Source organism: Melopsittacus undulatus, chromosome 19, assembly GCF_012275295.1.
Source record: "Melopsittacus undulatus isolate bMelUnd1 chromosome 19, bMelUnd1.mat.Z, whole genome shotgun sequence".
In the NCBI taxonomy this organism is placed as follows: domain Eukaryota; kingdom Metazoa; phylum Chordata; class Aves; order Psittaciformes; family Psittaculidae; genus Melopsittacus; species Melopsittacus undulatus.
The window spans coordinates 4890863-4910491 of record NC_047545.1 but is presented as its reverse complement, the minus strand read 5'-3'; the positions used below and the strand labels follow the sequence as shown (position 1 = coordinate 4910491).

At 64.1% G+C, this 19629-nt stretch overlaps 2 protein-coding genes across 2 annotated transcripts; both read right to left on the bottom strand.

The window, feature by feature from the left end:
- Positions 1–145: 145 nt before the first annotated feature.
- Positions 146–15556, bottom strand: APC2 (APC regulator of WNT signaling pathway 2). Its single transcript, XM_034070646.1, has 16 exons — positions 15501–15556; positions 14843–14922; positions 11849–12007; positions 11665–11755; positions 11427–11595; positions 11245–11353; positions 11048–11161; positions 10717–10794; positions 9868–9948; positions 9402–9786; positions 9187–9282; positions 8965–9104; positions 8809–8886; positions 7999–8115; positions 7705–7919; positions 146–7278 (listed from the first exon to the last, which is right to left on the bottom strand). The coding sequence occupies exons 3-16, from the start codon at positions 11987–11989 to the stop codon at positions 1878–1880; spliced, it is 7215 nt and encodes a 2404-aa protein (XP_033926537.1). The 5' UTR covers positions 11990–12007; positions 14843–14922; positions 15501–15556; the 3' UTR covers positions 146–1877.
- Positions 15557–17180: 1624 nt separating this feature from the next.
- RPS15 (ribosomal protein S15) lies at positions 17181–18618 on the bottom strand. Its single transcript, XM_034070798.1, has 4 exons — positions 18535–18618; positions 18165–18250; positions 17828–18062; positions 17181–17344 (listed from the first exon to the last, which is right to left on the bottom strand). The coding sequence occupies exons 1-4, from the start codon at positions 18535–18537 to the stop codon at positions 17231–17233; spliced, it is 438 nt and encodes a 145-aa protein (XP_033926689.1). The 5' UTR covers positions 18538–18618; the 3' UTR covers positions 17181–17230.
- Between the last annotated feature and the right edge of the window lie 1011 nt (positions 18619–19629).

Sequence of the window (19629 nt, the reverse complement as noted above, 5' to 3'; positions counted from 1 at the left end):
TAAAGTCACCATAACACCCCACAGGGTGGCTGTCTGCCTTACAGGAGTCTGTATCCTGCTACCACCCTGCACAAGAAATAGATGCAGAAAACGCTTTGGAGAGGCTGCATTTCAGCCCAAGTGTGTGGGATAGACAGACCAGCCCTTCCTATTTACACAGGTTGGCTTTTAATTCTTAATACTGCCCAGAGTCCCAGTAAGATAACATCCTTAGTACATACATACAGTGAAGGAGGGAGCAGCGCGCCGCAGAACCTGGTGGGGTTGTCCATAGAGAGCTGAAGTCAAGGGGCACATGTGGAGCAGAGATGGGCAAGAGTGGGGCTGGGTGGTGGGGCTTGAACGTGGGGCTGCTGCCAAGTACATGGGATGATGTTGGTCCTCCCAGCACATCCGATGCTGGGTTATGGCACTCAGGAGTTTCCCAGGGGACTTTGTCTCCTTTCCTTCAGCACCAGCCCTGGGTTCCAATGGCTGCAGCCTCCCAGCCACTGCTGGAACAGAGGTCTCCAGCCAGCACCGGGGTCTGCACATCCCCATGACCCTGGTGCACATCCCCGGGGAGCCCTTGCATGTCCCCATAGCCCTGGTGTCTCCCTGGGCTGAGTGCATATCCCTATGAGCCCACTGCATGTCCCCATAGCCCTGGTGTCTCCCTGGGCTGAGTGCATATCCCTATGAGCCCACTGCATGTCCCCACAACCCCTGTGCAAGTCCCAAGAGCCCCTTGCTATGTTCCCCTTGGCCCTTGGGGTGATCCCTGTTTCCTCTGCACATGTCCCCATAGTCCTGTGTCTGCCCCCTTGGCACTGTGGGGATGCCATTGGTCATCCACAGCAGGCAACAAGCTATAGGGAGCACCCAGCGTGGGTGGTGTGTTCACCAGCAGCTCAGCCCCATCCCATCCACTCCTTAGGGTCAAGGTGCTTCCTGCATCTCCCAGTCCCAGCACATGAGGCTGACAGCAGTAGCAGGGGGTTCCTGGATGCTTTGGGGCTGGCAGCCCCCATGCTCATGGGCATGATCCACTCCCAGATGGACTCGTGTCCATGGCACATGGGGACACCCCGGCTGTGGGCTGGGATGGGACTGGGGGGCTGCGGATGGGGGTGAGGGGCCTTGGACCCTTCCCTAGGGGTTGGGCACCCTGGCACCAGTTCAGCATGCTTCCCCTTCCAGGGCAGCTCCCACCCTGCAAGCACCCTCCAGGAACGAGCCCATCAAGACCCCATTATCCACCAGCAAGCCCCTTCCTGGCTCCTCCTGTGCCTCTTCCCTCCAACACTGCTGTGAACAAGTGCAAGCACCATGGCTGCAGGTTACCCATTAGCAATCAGCCATGGCCCTTATTTAGGACCCTCCAGCAGCACCAACAGGGGGGCTCTGGCCCCCATCTCCCCACAGCCATGAGCTCTTCCCCTGTGAAGCCTCTCCCTGCATTGATCCAGCCACGTGTTCCCTCCCCACCAGGTAATAAGTGAGCTGATTGCTGGCAGAGCAGGGTGTTGGTGGCAACGCAAGCAGAAGCAGGGAGTGCCACCCTCCTGGTGTGCAGGGTCAGGTCCTGGTTCAGCCTCTGCCCAATTCAAGGGAGCTGGATGAGGGTACGGCTCCTCCCTCAGCTTGTTCCAGGGTGTCCAACAGTGGGAGGATGGGATGGGACATCAGCCCCATCCCAGCACCCAGCAGGTCCCCCTGGCTCTGCTTGGTCCTCAGCACTGAGAACTGCGATGCTCTGGTACAGCATGACCCCAGCTGGGGCAGGCAGCGGATTGCGGTGGCTTCTGGTTCCCGAGCATCCCAGGCTGCTGTGTCCCCAGCCCAGTTCTGGCTGGCTCCCATAGGACAGGGTGTCATGGGGCCCTTGCTGGGGCTGCTCAAGCCTGGATTTTCTCCACCCCCTTGTCAGCCACCGCTGTCACCGCCATGGGGCTGGGGACGTAGTTGAAGGGGGTGACACGGGCGGCTTTGCTTGGGGAGCCGTGTCGGCTGGCAGGGAAGGTACCAGCGGGTGCCTCGTGGCTGAAGGAGATGGGCAGCGTGGCCTTGGGTGGGACCAGAGCTTCACCATCGCAGGTGGCACGGGTGTGCGGGGGCCCCTCACGGGTCTCCAGGGTGGGAGAGGTGCTGGAGTTGGTCTTGGTGGTGGAGAAGTCCTCAGTCTGCACCACAGCATCACTGGTCTTCCTGGGGCTGCTGGGACGCTCCTCCTCACCAGCACCCGCCAGCGGCAGAGCCGAGGAGGGCAGCGTGCTCTTGAGGATGTGCGGGATGTCCTCATCCCGAATCCTCCTCCATGTGCCCTTCATCACCACCACCGGCGGCTTCACCGGCTGCTCACCGGGGGCCGCCTGGGGCTGCCGCCGCTGCCGCGCTGAAGCCTCGGAACGGGCCGAGAGGACGGAGGAAGGGCTGCTCGTCCTCCGCGCCACGCTGATGTTGGGCGAGGACGAGTACCTCTTGAAGGGCTCGGGAGCAGGGATGCTGGTCTTCACCGGCAGCCGGGACGGGCTCTCAGAGCTGGTCCTCCGCGGTGGCTTTACCCCGGTGGGGACTTTGCTGCCGGGCTGGGCTCTGGAGACGAGCGGCCGTGGGCTGGAGGCCGCCGGCTTGGCTGCCTTGAGCTCGTCACAGCGGGAGGAGCAGAGGAACACGGCCGGGAGCGTGTCCCGGCTGCGCTGCGGTGAGCCCCGTCGGGGCTGCGCTGGGGAGCGCTCCGCGCGGTGCCGCAGCAGCAGGCTGGAGGACTCCTTGATGAACGTGAGCTGGCGCAGGAAGCCGGAGCGCTCCGAATCGCTGCCGCTGGAACGGGTGGATGACATCCGCACCAGGTTGAGGCGGCCGCTTGCCGGTCTGCTGCCCTTCCCACCGTCAGCCTGCTCCTCCAGCACCGGCATGGTTCCCCGGCCAGGCAGCACCTTCCTGCTGGGCTTCTGCATGAAGGGGATGCGGACCGGTGACTTCTGCGTCTTGGACGGCTTGGGAGCCGAGGGCCTGGGGGCCGGGGCTTTAGCCGGGGGGCCGGGTGGGGAGGATGAGCTGCCCACCTTGCCCGTGGCTGCAGGACCCTGCTTGGGGTGCTGGGAGGGAGACGGCAGCTTCTTGGGGGCGTGTTGGGACGGGGTGGAGGTGCGAGAGGAGCCCGAGGAAGGGGGGCCCTTGCCAATGCGGGCGGGAGGAGTTGTGCTCCTCTTGGGCAGCGCCAGGTCCCCGGTTTCGGGGGGCTTGCCCAGCCGGTGCAGGCTCCGAGAGCGCTGCTGGCTCAGGGACAGGTTCTTGGCTGCCGGCGCCTCGGGCTTGGCTGCAGGGCTTTTCTTCGGGGTGGCCCTCGGGCTGGGGGTGTCCTTGGCCAGGCTGGGCATGTAGATGACGGTCCTGCCACGGAAGACCACGGGCAGGTTCGGTACCGGCTTGGTGGGAGCTGGGCTCCGCTCTGCCCTGGCACTGCCACGTCCGGCAGAGCGGGCACCGGGCGCATCCTTCCTCTCCGGGCGGCTCTTGCTGTGCTCCCTCCTCGCTGCATCCCGGCTGGCCACGCTGCCAACCCGCTTCTTGTCCTGCCTGCCCAAGGAGAGCTGCAGAGTGGAGCCAACCGAGAGCCCCGACATGAAGGAGAGGATGGAGTCAGACTCGGAGGAAGGCTCCCGCGAGAGGGAGGCAGCAGCCTGGTGCAGCCAGGTGACTATGGAGTTGGCCCCCTCCTGGATGGCTTGCCACTCCACACTGTCCAGGTCTGAGCCCCGGTCGGAGCTGGCATCCTCGGTAGGACAATGCCTCCCTTCTGCTTTCCGATCCCTCCCACTGGCACCCACAGGCTTCTGCTTGCGCTCTGCCATCCTCCGGCGAGCTGAGGGCCGCCGGTGCTTGGGCATGGCTGAGCCGATGCACTTCTGCAGCAAATCATCCTCTGAGTTGAGGCTGGGGGAGCTGGGGGAGCCCCCTTGAGCCTGCCCTGACCGCAACCAAGCAGCTTTGCCACAGGGCTGGCCCCGCTCCTCGCTGTCGGAGAGGTTGGCATCGCTCAGTGAGCTCATGGAGGAGCTAAGGGAATAGCACGGTGGTGTCTCATCAGCAATGAGGTTGTTCTGTGGCTTCATCTTCACTGGTCGTGAACTGGGACGGGGCTCAGGCTCCTTCCGGGGGCCGGAGCTGCTCCGGTTCTCCTTCCTAGCTGCTTGGCCAGGCTGGGCTCTGCTGCTGGACACCCCCTTGCCTGCCTCGGGTGGCTGCTCCGAGTCCTGCTCATAGAAGCAGTAGACAGCTTCCTCGGTCGGTGTGGTGTGGCACAGTGACTGGAAGGCCACCCCATCCTCCTGGGGAGCATCCTTCCTCCCAGAGGGACCACTGGTCCTTCCCACCTCCAGCTCCAGGTTGGGGCCACCCTTTGCAGGGGGCTGGCCCCACTTCCCATCCCCACCTTGGCCACAGCTCGATCCTGCTTTCCCCTTGCGGGCTGAGCTTAGCCGGGCGGGTGCCGAGCTGCCGGAGGCGGCTCTCCTGGCCGGGATGGTGCCAGCCTCGTGGTGCCCATCGGGCAGAACCGGGTGCCCTGTGCCTGGGCCACGGGGGGGCTCGGCCTCCTCGGTGGCCGGGTAGCGCAGGGTCTCATCGCTCAGAGAGGCAGCGCTGGAGAAGTTGACAGGGGTCCCATCAGCAGAGTCAGTGAAGGAGTCATCATCCTTGAAGAGGTCGCGGGCAGAGGCACGCAGGTGCCTGGGGATGCCGGGGTGCGTGTGGGCTGGCACCAGCATGTACACAGGGACGTGCACCGGCTTCTTGGTCTGGGGGTGCAGGACCTGGCCGGACAGCAGGGAGGTCTTCACCTTGCGGAAGCGGGAGGGCATGGCAGAGCTGATGCACTCCTTGAGGATCTCGATGTCATCATCATCGGGGGGCTCAGCGCGGTCCCCTCGCCGCCGGCCCTCCAGGTACCGCTCATCCCGACGCTCCTCCCTCTTCTCATGAGCCACGAAGTTCAGGCTGTTCTTCTCCGGGAACGTGGGCATCAGCTTGAGCTCCACATCCTTCTGCACATAGTGCTCGTGCAGGGGCAGCGCGCTCAGGCTGGAGGCGCACGAGAAGTTCTCGTTGGGTTTCTCCACTGTGAAGTAGACCATGGAGTCCAGGTCCTGGGGCAGCTGGAAGCGTTCCTTGAAATCAGTGATCTCCATGAACTTCTTGACGTTGTTCTCCCACTGGATGTTGAACTGACTGGTCTCCTTCTCCGGCTGGCAGCCCAGCTCGAACAGGGGGGTCTTGCTGCGGCTGGGTGGCATGGTCTGCCCAGGGCTGTCGGGCAGCTCACTGGGGCTGATGGTGCCGCTGATCATCTCACTGCATGGGTCGCTCTGGATGGAGCTGGCGATGGAGGGGCTCTCGAAGCTGCCCAGGGAGCTGACGGAGCTGCAGCGGCTCATCACCAGGGGTGTCTCCTGGATGTAGTTCTCTGAGGAGCTCGAGGGCGTGAGGTCCTCCTGGTGCGATGGGGATGACTCCCGCAGGAAGACCTTGTCACGCTTTGGGAAGGGGATGCTGATGGGCTGGGAAATCCCCACCGGCATGGCTAGACCCATATCTACGGCCTTCTCCTGCCTCCTGTCCTCTCCTTCTGCATCCTCTTCCTCCATCTCCAGGATCTCCAGGGAGGAGTCACTGTCCAATTCATTCTCACTGTGGCTTTGCCCATCGAGCACATTGTCTGCCGAGGAGAGGGAGGAGAGGGAGCTGCACCTTGAGAAGCAGATGGGGGTGTCCTCCACTGAGTACTTCTGCACTGACTCCTGCTCCGCTGTGGCCGGTGGGTGGGCAGGCAGCTTCTCCGGGATCTTGCTCAAGGTCTCGGCTGTCTGCAGCAGTGTGGGGGGAAGACAGGCTTGCTTCCTGCCCAGGAGGGAGGAGTGGTGGCCAGTGCCAGTGGCCATGCCGCTCTTCGCCAGGCTCTCAAGCAGGGGGATGTGCTGGTAGGATGGGGAGAGTTTGATGGTGCGGACCTGGGAGTCAGGGGATAGTTTGCTGCCTGCCTCCTTCTTCCACTCAGCCTCTTTCTCCAGTGCCTTTGGGCTGGGGAAAGTCACCGTCTTCTTGGTCCGTTCAGGAAGCTCTCGCTGCTCTGGCTTGTCAGGCTCAGCCGGGTCTCTGCCCTTGAGCGTGGGGGGTTCAGCCCTCTCCGGCTTGCTGCTCAGGATGCTCTTGAGGTCAAGCCGGCTTGGCCGCTTCTGGTACCGCGGCAGCTCCTCCCGGTAGTCAAGGAAGGAGGCCCTGGTGCAGGGCTTCATGTGCTCCTTGGTGCAGTACCCATCGCTGGTGCTGCCGCTGTTGAGGCTGTCGTTGGACAGGCTGGTGTAGGCTGTCTTCAGCCGCAGCAATGTGTGTGCCCGGCTCAGGCCCTCCCGCTTGGTGAAGCCGCCGGCATCCGAGAGGCGACACGGTGAGCAGGACTGGGCACGTGCCTCGTGCACCTCCTCGGGGCCGTACTGCCATTCCAGGCAGTGGTCCTCGGAGCTGAGGCTGAAGCTGTCGTCTGAGGACGTGTGCATGGTGGAGATGTCCTCCACCAGCTTGTCGATCTTGGCCACTGTGCTGGAGATCTTGTTGGCCAACTTCTCGGCAGCCAGTGAGACGTCGTCCTCCGGCAGCGGCAGCTTCTTGGGCTCGGCTGCTTTGGTGCTGTCCTTCTCTGGCTCCGGGCATCGCCTCTGTGCCAGCGCCCGGGGCAGCGCCTGCCCCTGCAGGAAGGAGGAATTGAGGAACATGGAAAGCACGGAAGCACTGGCAGTCTCCACACCAGTGGAGATGTTGGGCACCTCATCATCGTCGAAGCAGCCGGAGTCGGAGGCATAGTCCTTCACCAAGCTCTCCACGTGCCGCGCCGGCTTCTTCGCGCTCTGGCTTTTCAGGCTCTGCTTCTCCATGGTGTCAAAGGTCTCAGCCAAGTGCTTGGCATCCAGCTCGGCCTCCAGTGCCTTCTGCTTGCGCATGTATAGGGAGGGCATGCAGGAGCCCGGCGACACCACAGCCGTCTCCTTGTATTTGGGGGGCCGGTTGGTGAGGAGGTTGCGCAATGCGGCCGCGCTGCCCATGGCGATCATCTTGTGCTTGGAGTGGATGAGGTTGCGCAGCATGCTGACCGCCCCCAGGTCCCACAGCAGCTCCTGGTCCCGGGGGCTGCGGGCAGACAGGTTCCAGAGCGTGCCACAAGCGTTGCTGACGATGGTGAGGCTGTGCGAGCGCAGGTGCTGCAGGAGTGTCTGCAGGCAGTTGTGGTCCCGGAGCACCTGCCTGCGAGATGGGATCCCGGACATCAGGACATCAGAGAGTCATAGAATGGGTTGGGTTGGAAAGGGCCTTAAGATCATCCAGTTCCAACCCCCTGCCATGGGCAGGAACACCTCACACTAAACCATGGCACCCAAGGCTTCATCCAACCTGGCCTTGAACACTGCCAGGGATGGAGCATTCACAGCCTCCCTGGGCAACCCATTCCAGTGCCTCAGCACCCTCACAGGAAAGAATTTCTTCCTTATATCCAATCTAAACCTCTGCTGTTTAAGTTCCAACCCGTTCCCCCTTGTCCTATCACTACAGTCCCTAATGAAGAGTCCATCCCCAGCATCCCTATAGCCCCCTTCAGATACTGGAAGCTGCTCTGAGGTCTCCACACAGCTTCTCTTCTCCCCTCCCACCCCAGTCTGCAGTGCCCCTCACCTGTAGTCTTCCCTCGTGGCAATGAGGCTGGAGACATTCCTGAGGATGCCACCTCCGCTCTCAATGATGGCCAGCGAATTGCTCTGGCACTTGTAGGTCAGGGTGCTCACCAGGAAGCCCAGGGCCCCGTCCACCCCACAGATGGCAGCTTTGTTCTCTGTGCTGTGGGCTGACAGGTTCCACAGCGCGCTCAGGACACTCTTCAGGGTGGACTCCTGATGCAGGATGGGACACGGATCCATCAGCCCCGGTCCGGCCGCCCCAGCGCCCGCTCCTGCCCGCTCCGGTGCTCACCTTGCCCGCATGCAGTGCACAGCGCATGAGTCCGGTCACACTGCCCACCTCCCGCAGCACCTTCTTGCTGTTGATGTCAGCGCGCCAGGACAGGTTCCTCAGGATGCTGGAGACCACCTGGGAGGGCAGAGCAAAGGACGTGGGCAATGGGACTGTCCCTGCCTGTCCCCCCACCCAGGGAGCCCCCACACTGCCATAGGATCATAGAATGGTTTGGGTTGGAAAGGACCTCAGGACCATCCAGGTCCAGCTCCCTGCCATACCTCACACTAGACCATGTCAACCAAGGCTCTGACCAGCCTGGCCTTGAGCACTGCCAGGGATGGACTTCTCTGAGCACCCTGTGCCAGAGCTTCAGCATCCTCACAGTAAAGAACTTCTTCCTTACATCCAACCTGAACTTCCCCTGTTTCAGTCTGAACCCATCACCCCTTGTCCTATCACTGCAGTCCCTGATGAAGTGGCTCCCTCTACATCCTTGTAGCCCCCTTCAGACTCTGGAAGCTGCTCTGAGGTCTCCACGCAGCTTCTCTTCTCCAGGCTGAACAGCCCCAGTGTTCTCAGCCTGTCTCCATACAGGAGCTGCTCCAGCCCCTGAGCATCCTCGTGGCCTCCTCTGGACTCGCTCCAACAGCTCCATGTCCTTATGTTGAGGACACCAGAACTGCATAGAATGCTCCAAGGGAGGTCTCACAGAGCAGAGCAATGGGGCAGGATCACCTCCTTCATCCCACTGCTCACACTGCTCTGGATGCAGCCCAGCACCCGGCTGGGTTCTGGGCTGTGAGCACACAGGAAGCCAGCACCCACCTGATGCAGCTCCTCACTGTCAGAGCCCAGCTGAGCCACGATGGCTTCCATGCAGCCCCGACGGGAGCACAGCGTTGCCTGTGGGAGGACGAGGGTGCTGAGGTGATGCTGTACCCCCCCCCCAGCCCTCAAACCCCACTCCCGCAGACCCCCAACCTTGTTGACCACGTCTCCGAAGGTGAGGTTGGTGAGGGCCATCCCCGCGTACCGCCGCAGAGCCAGGTTCAGGGGGTCGTTTGTCATCCTGTGCATCTCATAGTCCACTTGCAGCAGCTCTGCCACCGCCTGCAGCCCTCCTGCAGGACAGGATGGGGGGTGGCACCGGGGAGGAGGGTACAGAAGGGATGGAGCCCGCTCCCAGTGCCCACCCCATCTCACCCAGCTCGTTCATGGCACGCCGGTACTCCTCATCGAAGGACAGCTTCATGATGGCACAGGTGGCCTGGCAGATCTGGGGCTCGATGGGCACTGGTGCTGCAGGGAGAAAGGGGTCAGCCTGGGGGGTGTCCTCCCATCACCACCACCTCCAGCACCCTCGGATGCTCACAGATGTGCACCACCATGCGTGTGTGTCCATGCTCCTCGCCCCATACCTGTGCCATTCTCAAGGCCTCTGCCCCCAGCCCTGCTCTGCATCTGCAGCCAGTCCCAACAGGTCTCCGAGTAGGAGCGGATCTGCTCCAGCACATGCAGCACTCTCATCTCCTTCTTGGCCTGGCCCTCGTCGGGCTGGGAGAAGACGATGTTGTGGAGGGCAGCATTGGCACGCATGCGGGCATCCTTGGTGCCGGGGGGGCTCTCGGGGGGTCCCGGCTCCCCATCTGAGTCATGCAGGATCTGGATGAGCAGGGGCAGGCAGCCCGACTTGCGCATGGCCTGGCAGCTCTCCTGCGAGCTGGACATGGCCAGCAGCGTGCGGGACATGTCATCCTTGTCCCGTGTGGCCAGCATGGACAGGAGCCAGAACACCACCTCCACCTGCGGGGGGGTCAGGGTTACACACGGCTGCCCCCACCCTCCAGCCCACCCCAGCCAGGCTCTGGTGCTGCTGCCCCTCACCTTGCTGCTGCCCCCCTCCTCGGGGTGGGTCGGGGGGTCCAGGCTGCCATCGCCCTCCATGCCCGGCCCCTTCCCACAGAGCTGCAGAGAAGGGGGCAGATGGGGGTGGGTTGCAATGCGCTGCCCTTGCCCCCCATGCCCAGTCCCTTCCTGCTTTGCAACAACCCACGGGTGCCATTAAATAGCAGCGTTTCCCAGTTGCTTTCACCAGTGCCAAGGCTGTATTTTAAGCTGGAATCGGGGCTGATTGGGAGGGGGCTGCCACAGCAGCAGGCTCACAAAAGGAAAAGCGTGGGTGAAGCAAGGGGGGGGCAGTGAGGACTGCTGGGGACAAGCCCACAGAGCTGCTTGCGTGGCAATGGAGGGGCTGCAAGGGAAGTGGGGCTAGCTGAGGTGTGCAGGGCTGCAGATGATGGAGGGGCCATGGGTGATGGAGAGGACAGAGGTGATGGAGGGGACATGGGTGATGGAGGAGCCTTGCTGTGACGGAGGGGCTGGGGGTGATGGAGGGGCTGGAGGTGATGCAGGGGCTGGGGGTGATGGAGGGGCTGGGGGTGATGCAGGGGCTGGGGGTGATGGTGTCTATGGGTCATGGAGGAGCAAGTGCTGGTGGCTGTGGTGATGGTTGGCACCATCCGGCAGATGCTGCAGGAGCCTCCGCCGCCCGCTGCGCCATGGCCTACTTCTCGTCTCCATGGCAACTGCCCGTTCTCGGTGCCGGCAGCCACACAAAGCCCTGGCGCCGGCGGGGCCCGTTGGGATAATGGAGTTGGATGGGGAGCCCGGTCCCGGCTCCAGCATCCCATGGGCACTGGGACAGACCCCGCAGGGTCAGCCCCGTCCCATTACCTGCGGCTCCGGCTGCTGCACCTTGTCCTGTGCCTCCATGAGCTCTTTGTCGATCTGTTCCAGCCGGGATGCCCGGATCTGGGGGAAGAGTGGGGGTCAGCGAGGGCTGGGACCCCCCCACAGGTGCAATGGGTGCACAAGGGTGGGTGTTGGGGTGCACAGGGCTTGTGTCAGTGTGCGTGGAGCTGTGTGTGGATGCAAAGAGCTGGGTGTGAGGTTGCACAGACCCTGGTGCTGAGCGTGAGGGTGCCCAGGGCTGAGGCTGTGGGATGGGGCAGGCTCAGCACAGGAGGTGTGGGGAGGACAAGGGACACATCCTGCCCGCCCTGACCTGTGCCCGCTGCACCATCTCATCCGCTGTCCCGAAGCGCTCCTCCATCAGCGAGCGGATGTGCTGAGCCTCGAACTCCAACTGCTGCCGGATGAGATCCATCTGCATGGAGAACTGGGGGGAGCAAAGAGAGGGGATGGCATGAGGGGGTGCAGGGCCCTGCCTGTGCCCCGGGGGGGCAGGGACCCCCTGCTCACCGTCTCCACATGGGGCAGCTCCTCCAGACGCGTGGCCAGGCTCTGCAGTTGGGTGTAATACCAAACCTTCTCCTTCTCCTCCTTCTCGATCTCACCCAGCAGGAAGCACCTTGGGATGGGGGGATCCTGTGAGCCCCCAGCCCCATCCACACCCCCTGCATCCCTCCCATCCCGGCCCTCACCTCTCCCGGTCCAGCTCCTCCAGCATCCGGAACGTGGCTCTGCCCAGGTCCCCGCTGCTGTCCCGCTGTGGGGCAGGGGGCAAGGGGGTGTCCTCGGTGCTGCGGCTGCTTCCAGGCACCTCCGGGGGGAACTTGAGGTTGTAGAGGGTGGTGATGTCCATCTGCAGGGCTGGGAACAGGGGCAGCAGTGTAAGGGGGGGCCTGGCTGGGACACCCGCACCCCATCCTGGGCACGCACCTTTCAGCTGGTCCAGGACCTCCGTTTGTCCCGAGGACACCATGACCCGAGCCTCCTGCTCCAGCTTCCCCTGGAGGTGCTTCAGGACCTCCTAACCCAGGGACAGACCATTGGGGAGGTGGGTACCGTGCAGGAGCATCCCCCCCATCCCATCCCGTGTGCCGGGGTCCGGGCTCGGCCTCACCTTCATGTCCGAGGTCTCATTCTCCAGCTTGGAGAGGTGGTTGGAGTTGTCCTCCAGCTCCCGTCGGAGGTGGCTGTTCTCCTTCTTCAGCGCCTCCACTTGCCGCACCAATTGATCGTACGAGGCGATGGAGCCGGACATCTTCAGCACCTCCTGCTCCTGCGAGGGGGGGGGGCAACGTGGCAGCACCCCCGGCACCCCACAGATCCCGAGGGGGGAGCCCGGCCGCCCTCACAAGGCTGCCCCGGCCTCAAGCCTCTCGAAGGGACAGCCCCATAGGGGGTGCCCGGCCCCAAGCCTCCCACAGGGACAGCCCCCATAGGGGGTGCCCGGCCCCAAGCCTCCCACAGGGACAGCCCCCATAGGGGGTGCCCGGCCCCTCACTCCGCCCGCAGCCCCTGCCTGGTTCCCAGCTCCGCAGCTCCCGTCCCCCTTTGTCTCCCTTTTGTCTTCCCGGAGCCTTCTCCCTCTCCGCGCTCCCCCCGCAGCGGAACCAGTCCCGGCCCCCCCGCAGCACCCCCAGCCCCCTCCATGCCCCCTCCATGCCCCACCCCCCCTTTGTCCCACTGCAGCCAACCCCGGTCCCCCCCAAACCTCCTCCTTTGCCCCCGCACCGGACGGGGGGGGGGCACACAAGGGGCATGGGGGGCACAGGGATGGGGATCCCGACGGGTCCGGCTCCATAGCCCCGAGCTGCCCTCGTCCGTGCCCCGTGTGCAGGCGGTGCGGGCAGGGAGGGGGTGCACAGCGGTTACCCCATTGCACGCCCAGCTCATCCCTCCCCGTGTGCCCCCAGCATGGGGCAGGATCGGGCCCTACCCGTCCCCCCCTCAGCCCGCCCGGGGCAGCTGCCCGGATCGATCCCTGGCACCGCCGGTGTCTGCGCTGGGATCCGTTTGGGGGCTCCAGCACCAGGCAGGGGGGGGATCAGCACCGTCCCAAGCCCCCACCTGTGTCCTTCCCACCCCAGGAGCCATCCCGGCCCCACCCCACATCGCTCCCCATCCCTGCGCCCCACGCCACATGGGGGTCCCCCATCCTGCTCCAGCTTGGGTGTACCCCCCTTCCCACTGCCTGGCTCTGACCACGCTGCACCAGGGCCAGCCACGCTTCCTAAGGGAGACAAAGACCCCACGGTGCAAATGCCCCTCTCCAAATCGCTGCCCCCCCCCCCCCCCCCGGAATGAAATAACCCCCGGAGGGGGTGGGTACAGAGGGGGGGTTGGGGGAACAAGGCTGTGGGAGGTGGCAGAAGGACGGGGGTATGGGATGAGGGATGTGGGAGCAAGACAATCAAGACACAGGCTGCAGATGTGGGATGGATGATGAACAATGAGGGATGCAGGAAGGAGGATACCGGCTGCGGGAGGGTGGGTGAGGGATGCAGGATGATGCAGGGATGCAGGATTAGGGATGCAGGATGCAGGATGCAGGCTGAGCAGAGCCTCCCATTGCTATGGCGACAGTGATGGGGCAGAGCAGGAGGGTCCATGGCCCTTCCAGAGCACCCACCAGATACGGGGCAGGGGGGTCAGCACTGAGGACACAGCACTGGGAGGATGCAGGGGAACAGTTCCCCCCTTTTCCCCCCTTTCCCCCCCCCCCCCCCCCCCAGCCCCACAAACCTCAGCTCCGTGTGCAGGGGCTGAGATGCTGCTGCAGGAGCCTGGGGGTCACCGCAGCCCCTCAGTGGGGCTGGGGCCGCTCCGGGGGTGCTGCCAGCGCTGCCGCAGGGATGGGCACCCCCCCCACCGGCTCCTGCCCCTGCCGGGGGGGGTCTGGGGGGCGATGAGCGGGGCCTGAGCTCTGGGCCCGGAGCCGCCGCAGCCGCAGCCACGCCGGGATCCGCAGCCTGCGGGGAGGGGCTCTCGCGGCACCGGCGTCTGCGGAGCGGTCGGACCCAGCGGGGAGGGCACCGGGACCGTCCCTGCCCCATAGACCCAGCACATCCCCGCAGGCTGTGGGGCTCGGTGCTGGGGGGCTATGGGCACACCCCGTGTGTGTGACTGCCCAGGACACTGGGACCAGCTCCTCCAGCACCCAACGGTGCTCAGGACCCCCCTGGACCGGCCAAGGCCACCAGCAGGGCCGGGATGCATCCGGCGAGGTCCCTTCAGGGCGGATGCTGCAGTGGGTGCAAGGCAGCATCTGCGGTACCCAGCACAATGCGCTGCCCACAGCTCCCACCACCCCCTGTGCTGCACTGTCCACCCCACTGCAGCAGCCTCCTGCAGCACACACTGCCCCATAGCAGGGCTGGGGGAGCCCTCCACCCCCTGTACCCCCTGCTCCCCGCACAGCCCCAGCAGCAGGACTGGGGATGGGGACTGGGACCACTGCGGCCCCAGCAGCAGGACTGGGGATGGGGACTGGGACCACTGCGGCCCCAGCAGCGCAGCCTCAGCCGAGCGCAGCCCCTCTGACAGAAGCCACATCTGAGCCCCCATCCGGCTGCGGCTCCCGGAGCCCCCCAGGGACGTTAAACAAACACTTGTGTTGTCACCAGCTCCCGTGATCGACCCGGACACATGCGGCGGCCCCGGGGACCCCCCGGCCACGGCAAACAGCCCCCAGGGAGCCCCAGGGCAGCCCCACACACAGCCCCACACACAGCCCCATGCACGGCTCCCTGCCGGCAGCACAGGCACACGGTGGGGCGCACACGGTGGGGCTCACACGGTGGGGCTCACACGGTGGGGCTCACACGGTGGGGCGCACACGGTGGGGCTCACACGGTGGGGCGCACACAGGGATGCTGGCACACGGGACCTGCTGCCCCTCACATGCAGCATCCGCCCCCCTGCAGCACCCACACCCGCACACAGCACACGTCTGCTACATGCAACACGCGTGCACGCGCATGTCACAGCCTTTGGGTCCCCGGTGGGGCGAGTGCTTGGGTCCCTGCACCCCCAAAGCAGAGACCCCCCCATGCAGGGACTCGTGGGGCCAGCCCCACACCGCAGCCCATGGGAGCCGGAGGGCAGCACCTACCTCACAGCGGCATCCAGGGGGGGCTGCGGACACCTCCTTCCCCGGGGGCACAGCGGTGGGACCCTCGGGATCCCCCTCCCCTGCGGGGGTTTGGGGCAGGTTTAGGGCCGAGGGGGCAGGTTTGGGGCTTCAGGGCCGGGGCTCAGCCCCAGCTCCCGGCCCTGCTATGGGGGGAGTGAGGAGCATCACTGGGGTGGGGGGGGGCTCCGCTGGGATCCGAGCCCGCAGCGGGATGCGGGGGGGGGGAGACGCTGGCATCCCCCAGCCCGGGCCCTGGTGCCCCCATTGCCGTGTCCGCAGGGCAGGGATGAGGATGGGGATGAGGATGGGGATGAAGATGGGGATGAGGATGGGGATGAAGATGGGAATGGAGACAGGGACCGTCCCTGCTGCCCCCCGGGGGCTCCGGGCGGATCCCCAGCATTGCCCGTCCTTTGTCCGCGCTGGGGCTGAAGCTGCCGAGCCCCCCCCGATGTGCCCAGGACGGAGCCGCTCCCCCCCCCCAAGGGCAGATCGGAGCAGCCAAGGCCGTGGGGCACCCCACACATGTGGGGGGGTGATGCAGGTCAGAGCCCCCCCCCCCGCACCCCGAACCCCCCAACCGGGGCTCCCCTCCCCCCCCCCGGGGGGTGCGGGGCCGGTGCGGCCGCTCCGTTACCTCATCCCCGGCGATGCGGAGCTGAGCGAGGCGCGGTCCGAGCAGCCGCATCCGCCCCCGCCCCCCCCGCTCCCGGTTGGGAGGTTCCGCCGTTAGGGGGCGGCAGCCGAGGCCCCCCCCCTCTCCTGTGCCCGTGGGGGGGGGAACGGGACAGTGGGGGGGGAACGGGGACTGTGGGGGGGGGGAAAGGGGACCGTGGGGGGGGGGAAACGGGACCGTGGGGGGGGAACGGGACAGTGGGGGGGGAACGGGACCGTGCTGGGATTTGCCCCTACCCCGGGGCTGAATCTTCACCACCCCCTTCCCCCCCTCACCCCCCCCGCTGTCACCGTGCATTGGGATCGGCTGCCTCTGCAGCCCCCCCCCGGCAGGGCCCGGCTGGACCCAACCGGGGCCGTTCCCACCCCATGGCCTGATCCTGGCCCACACCTGTGGCTGTGACCTGTGCCCCACACCAGGCCCCACACTGGGGCCGCACATGGGTGCTCCGCTCATCACCGTCACCCACAGCCTTGTGCCCCCCCCAGCAGGACCTGCACAAGGACCATCAAGGTCACATCACCTGAACAGAAGGGACCTGGTGACAGGAATCTTCCCTGCAGGACAAACGGCCTCAGCATCAGGAAAGGTCCGGCTGGGGTTTGAAAGGGTCCCAGGAGCCCTCAGTGCCCAAAGGGACCACCCCAGCAGGGCACAACCCAAAGTCCCCAGTGTGACCCCCGCTGGACCCCCCGAGCAGATGGGATCACCCCCTGGGCCAGCACTGAGCCCTTGTAGGGCAAAGACCTGGCCCTCGGATCCTGGTGACGCTGGATGAGACCATCAGGGTGTTTGTCACTATCTCTGGCCACAGTCACCTGCAGCACCATGAGGTTTCCTAGCCCAGCTTGTGCCAACACAACCCCTGAGCTGTGCCAGGGCAGGGCAATGGTGTTGGTACTGACATGGGTAGCAAACTGCAGGACAAGGGTGCTGGGAGCACTGGGGGCAGTGACAAAACGGACCCTCCACACCAGTGACTACTGCAGGGAACCCCCTGGAAACGCTCCTCTGAGCTGGGGCCATCACCACACCTCCAGCAGCCACCACAGACACCCTCACCTTGGGTGGCTCCAGAGCCAGACTGCATCATCCACATGGTCCTCAAGAGCAGCTTCCCCTTGGAGCCATGAAGGAAAACCATTAACCCCCCTCAGCCTGGGCAAGAAACCAGCAATTCACCCACCTGCTCTGAGCAGACACCAAAACCCTTTGGAATCCCACATTTCAGATGAGAAAATAGGAGTTTGGGATCTCAGTGCCCCACAATGTGTCCTTGGTACCCTCCATGCAGCAGATGGGCTGGTTCCAAAGCCCCAGGCAACCACCCACCCCTCAGTCTGCCTTACTTCCATGGTCAAACTCACACTTCAGGCATGGAGCAAACGCTTTCCAGTGTTCCCAGAGCATCACCTGGAACACCAGAAGTAATGTCAGATAGATGGAAATGCCTCAGACAGAAGTGGCATCCATGGCTTCCCAGCAAAGAACAAGGAATTTAACTCATCTACTAAGCCCATTTGTGTTTGCTGCATACACTGACCAAAAGAACAGGTAAATTCTGGGGAGAACATCAAACCATGGCTGAGATGAGGGAGTTTTTCTTGCCCACAGCCCCAGGAACTGAGTCCAGGAGATAAATACTTGTGAGAAACACCTTTTATTTACACATGGAAAAGGCTCCCACTTCATTACTTCAGAGGAATGAACCTGGAGGAATGTGTGGCTCCAATGCCCGGGCGCCCATGCTTCACCGGCTTGTATGTGATGGAGAACTCCCCCAGGTAGTGACCGATCATTTCGGGCTGGAAGAGAACAGAGACTGGTATTGGCAGCAACCTGGGTTGGGGCACACACCACAACCCCCCCAGTGCCCCCCTGCAGCAGCCAGGGCATCGGCCACTGCAGCCTGCTGTGGAACCAGAGGTGACCACACAACATTCAGAGGCTTTCTGTGCTTTCAGGTCGGATTTAATGTCACTTAATGCTGGTGGCAGTGTCAGGTCACAGCTCCCCTCATGTTATTCCACTCCCAGGAGAGCTCTGGGATCTGTATCACCCAGAGCCAATGGGCAGGCAGGAGCAGGCAGCGCATGGCCCCAGTGTGCTTTAACATCACCCCCTTACTGCACTGAAGCCTCATGAGTGAGCAGCCCGCACATAGGGCAAACACTTCCCAGTCTCCTTCCATGCCGGTTCTGCTCCACGCAGGAGCCTCCATCCTTTGGCACAGGGCAGGAATACAGAGGGTGGAAACCAACCCAAGGAATGCTGCAGCACCAGCTCACCTTGATCTCCACCTGGTTGAAGGTCTTCCCGTTGTACACCCCGACCATGCTCCCCACCATCTCCGGCAGGATGATCATGTCCCGCAGATGCGTCTTCACCACCTCGGGCTTCTCCATGGGGGGAGCCTCCTTCTTGGCCTTCCGCAGGCGCTTCAGCAGCGAGTGCTGCTTGCGGCGCAGCCCCCGGTTGAGGCGCCGGCGCTGCCGGGCGCTGTACAACTGCATCAGCTGCTCGCTGCAAGGGACGGACACGGTGAGGCCGGGGCGGGGGGTCCCCACCAGACCCGCACCAAGGCCGGGGCAGGACCCGCACCGGCCGCTCACCGACGGCTCTTACTAGGACATGTCGAGGAGCTGGTCCAGGTCCACCCCTCTGTAGGTGAACTTACGGAACGTTCGCTTCTTCTTCTGCTCCACCTCCGCCTGCAGCGGCAGGGAACGGGGGTCAGGGAACGGGGGTCAGGGCCCGCAGCCCCTGCTCAACCCCCCCAAGCACGGCCATGGCGAACCGGGCTCCCCCGCCCCGCTGAGGCCTGGTCCGGCCGGGGCAGCCATGGCCCCGGCAGAGCCCATCCGGAGCCAATCCCCCGCCCCACAGACAGGGCCCGGGCAGCCCGAGGCGGCAGCGCCGTTACCGGGCCCCGAGCGGCCGCCGGTGCGGAGGATGGAGCCCGATGGCGGCCGCCGGTTCCCCCCCCCACGCTCACCATCTTGGCCGGGTATGGTAGGAGACGCCGCGCTGAGGCCGGAAGAGGCAGATCTCGCGAGAGGCTCCCAGCCCGCAGCCTCCAGCGGAGCCTCCGCCCTCGTTGTCCTTAAAGGGGCCGCAGCCCGCAGAGTGCGGGTGGGGCGTCCCGCAGCATCCCCGGCCCCGCAGCATCCCCGTCCGGCAGCACCCAGGCTGGATCCGAGCATCTCCTCCCAGCCCTGCTCAGGCAACACCCGCGGAGCAGCCGCCTTCGTCTGTCAGCAGTGGAAGTTGGCTCCGCTGCTGCCTTCCTGCAGAACCGGGCAGTGTTTCCAGCCCCCGTTGGTTGTGTTGGTCCCTGGGCAGAGATGAGCCTCGGTGGATGGAACAGCAACTGCCATGAGCTGGTTCTGTGCAGAAGGGATCCATCTCCAGAACCTCTAACCCAAGGTGAGGTTGAACGGCAGCAAGGACTTGAGGTCTCCTTCCATTCCACATGGCTGAAGTGCACGATGGTGTATTTCCATGGTGTATTTCAGAGAGCAGTACACTGCATACCAAACCCCAATGGGAAAGTGGTTACAGCACATGGAAGTTACAGAGTACAGGAGCAGCCCCTGTTCCAGCACCCTGCTCTTTGTGCTCATGGTATTCAGTGAGTAAGCAAGGAGCAGAGCCAAGAGGACTTGGAGCCAGTGCAGCTGGCACGGTCCAGACAAGCAAAGTAAAACCCAGACAACAGAACCCCCCTTTTGGACTGATCAAAGTCCTTCTGAGAGTGATTGATTTCCAATGCCATGGATATGTCCCAACACATCCATGCGGCTACACCTGCAACACAGTGCTGCTGTTGAATCAGCCACTCCTTTATCACACTGGGATAGTTTGTGTCCCCTGGGCTTGTCCCTGCCTTTACACAAGACAAGCACTGGAGCAGTATCGTAGAACACACAGAAACCACAAACCCACGCTTTACCCGGTGCCTTGAGGCATGAAGGTCAGAGGAAGAGCAGCACCAGTGGCCCAGCACGCAGGGGGACAGGCATGGTGACTGGCTGGAATGCAGTGCAAGAGCCCTTCAGCACCTCAGGTCCACTCCAGGTCAGGGCCAGCA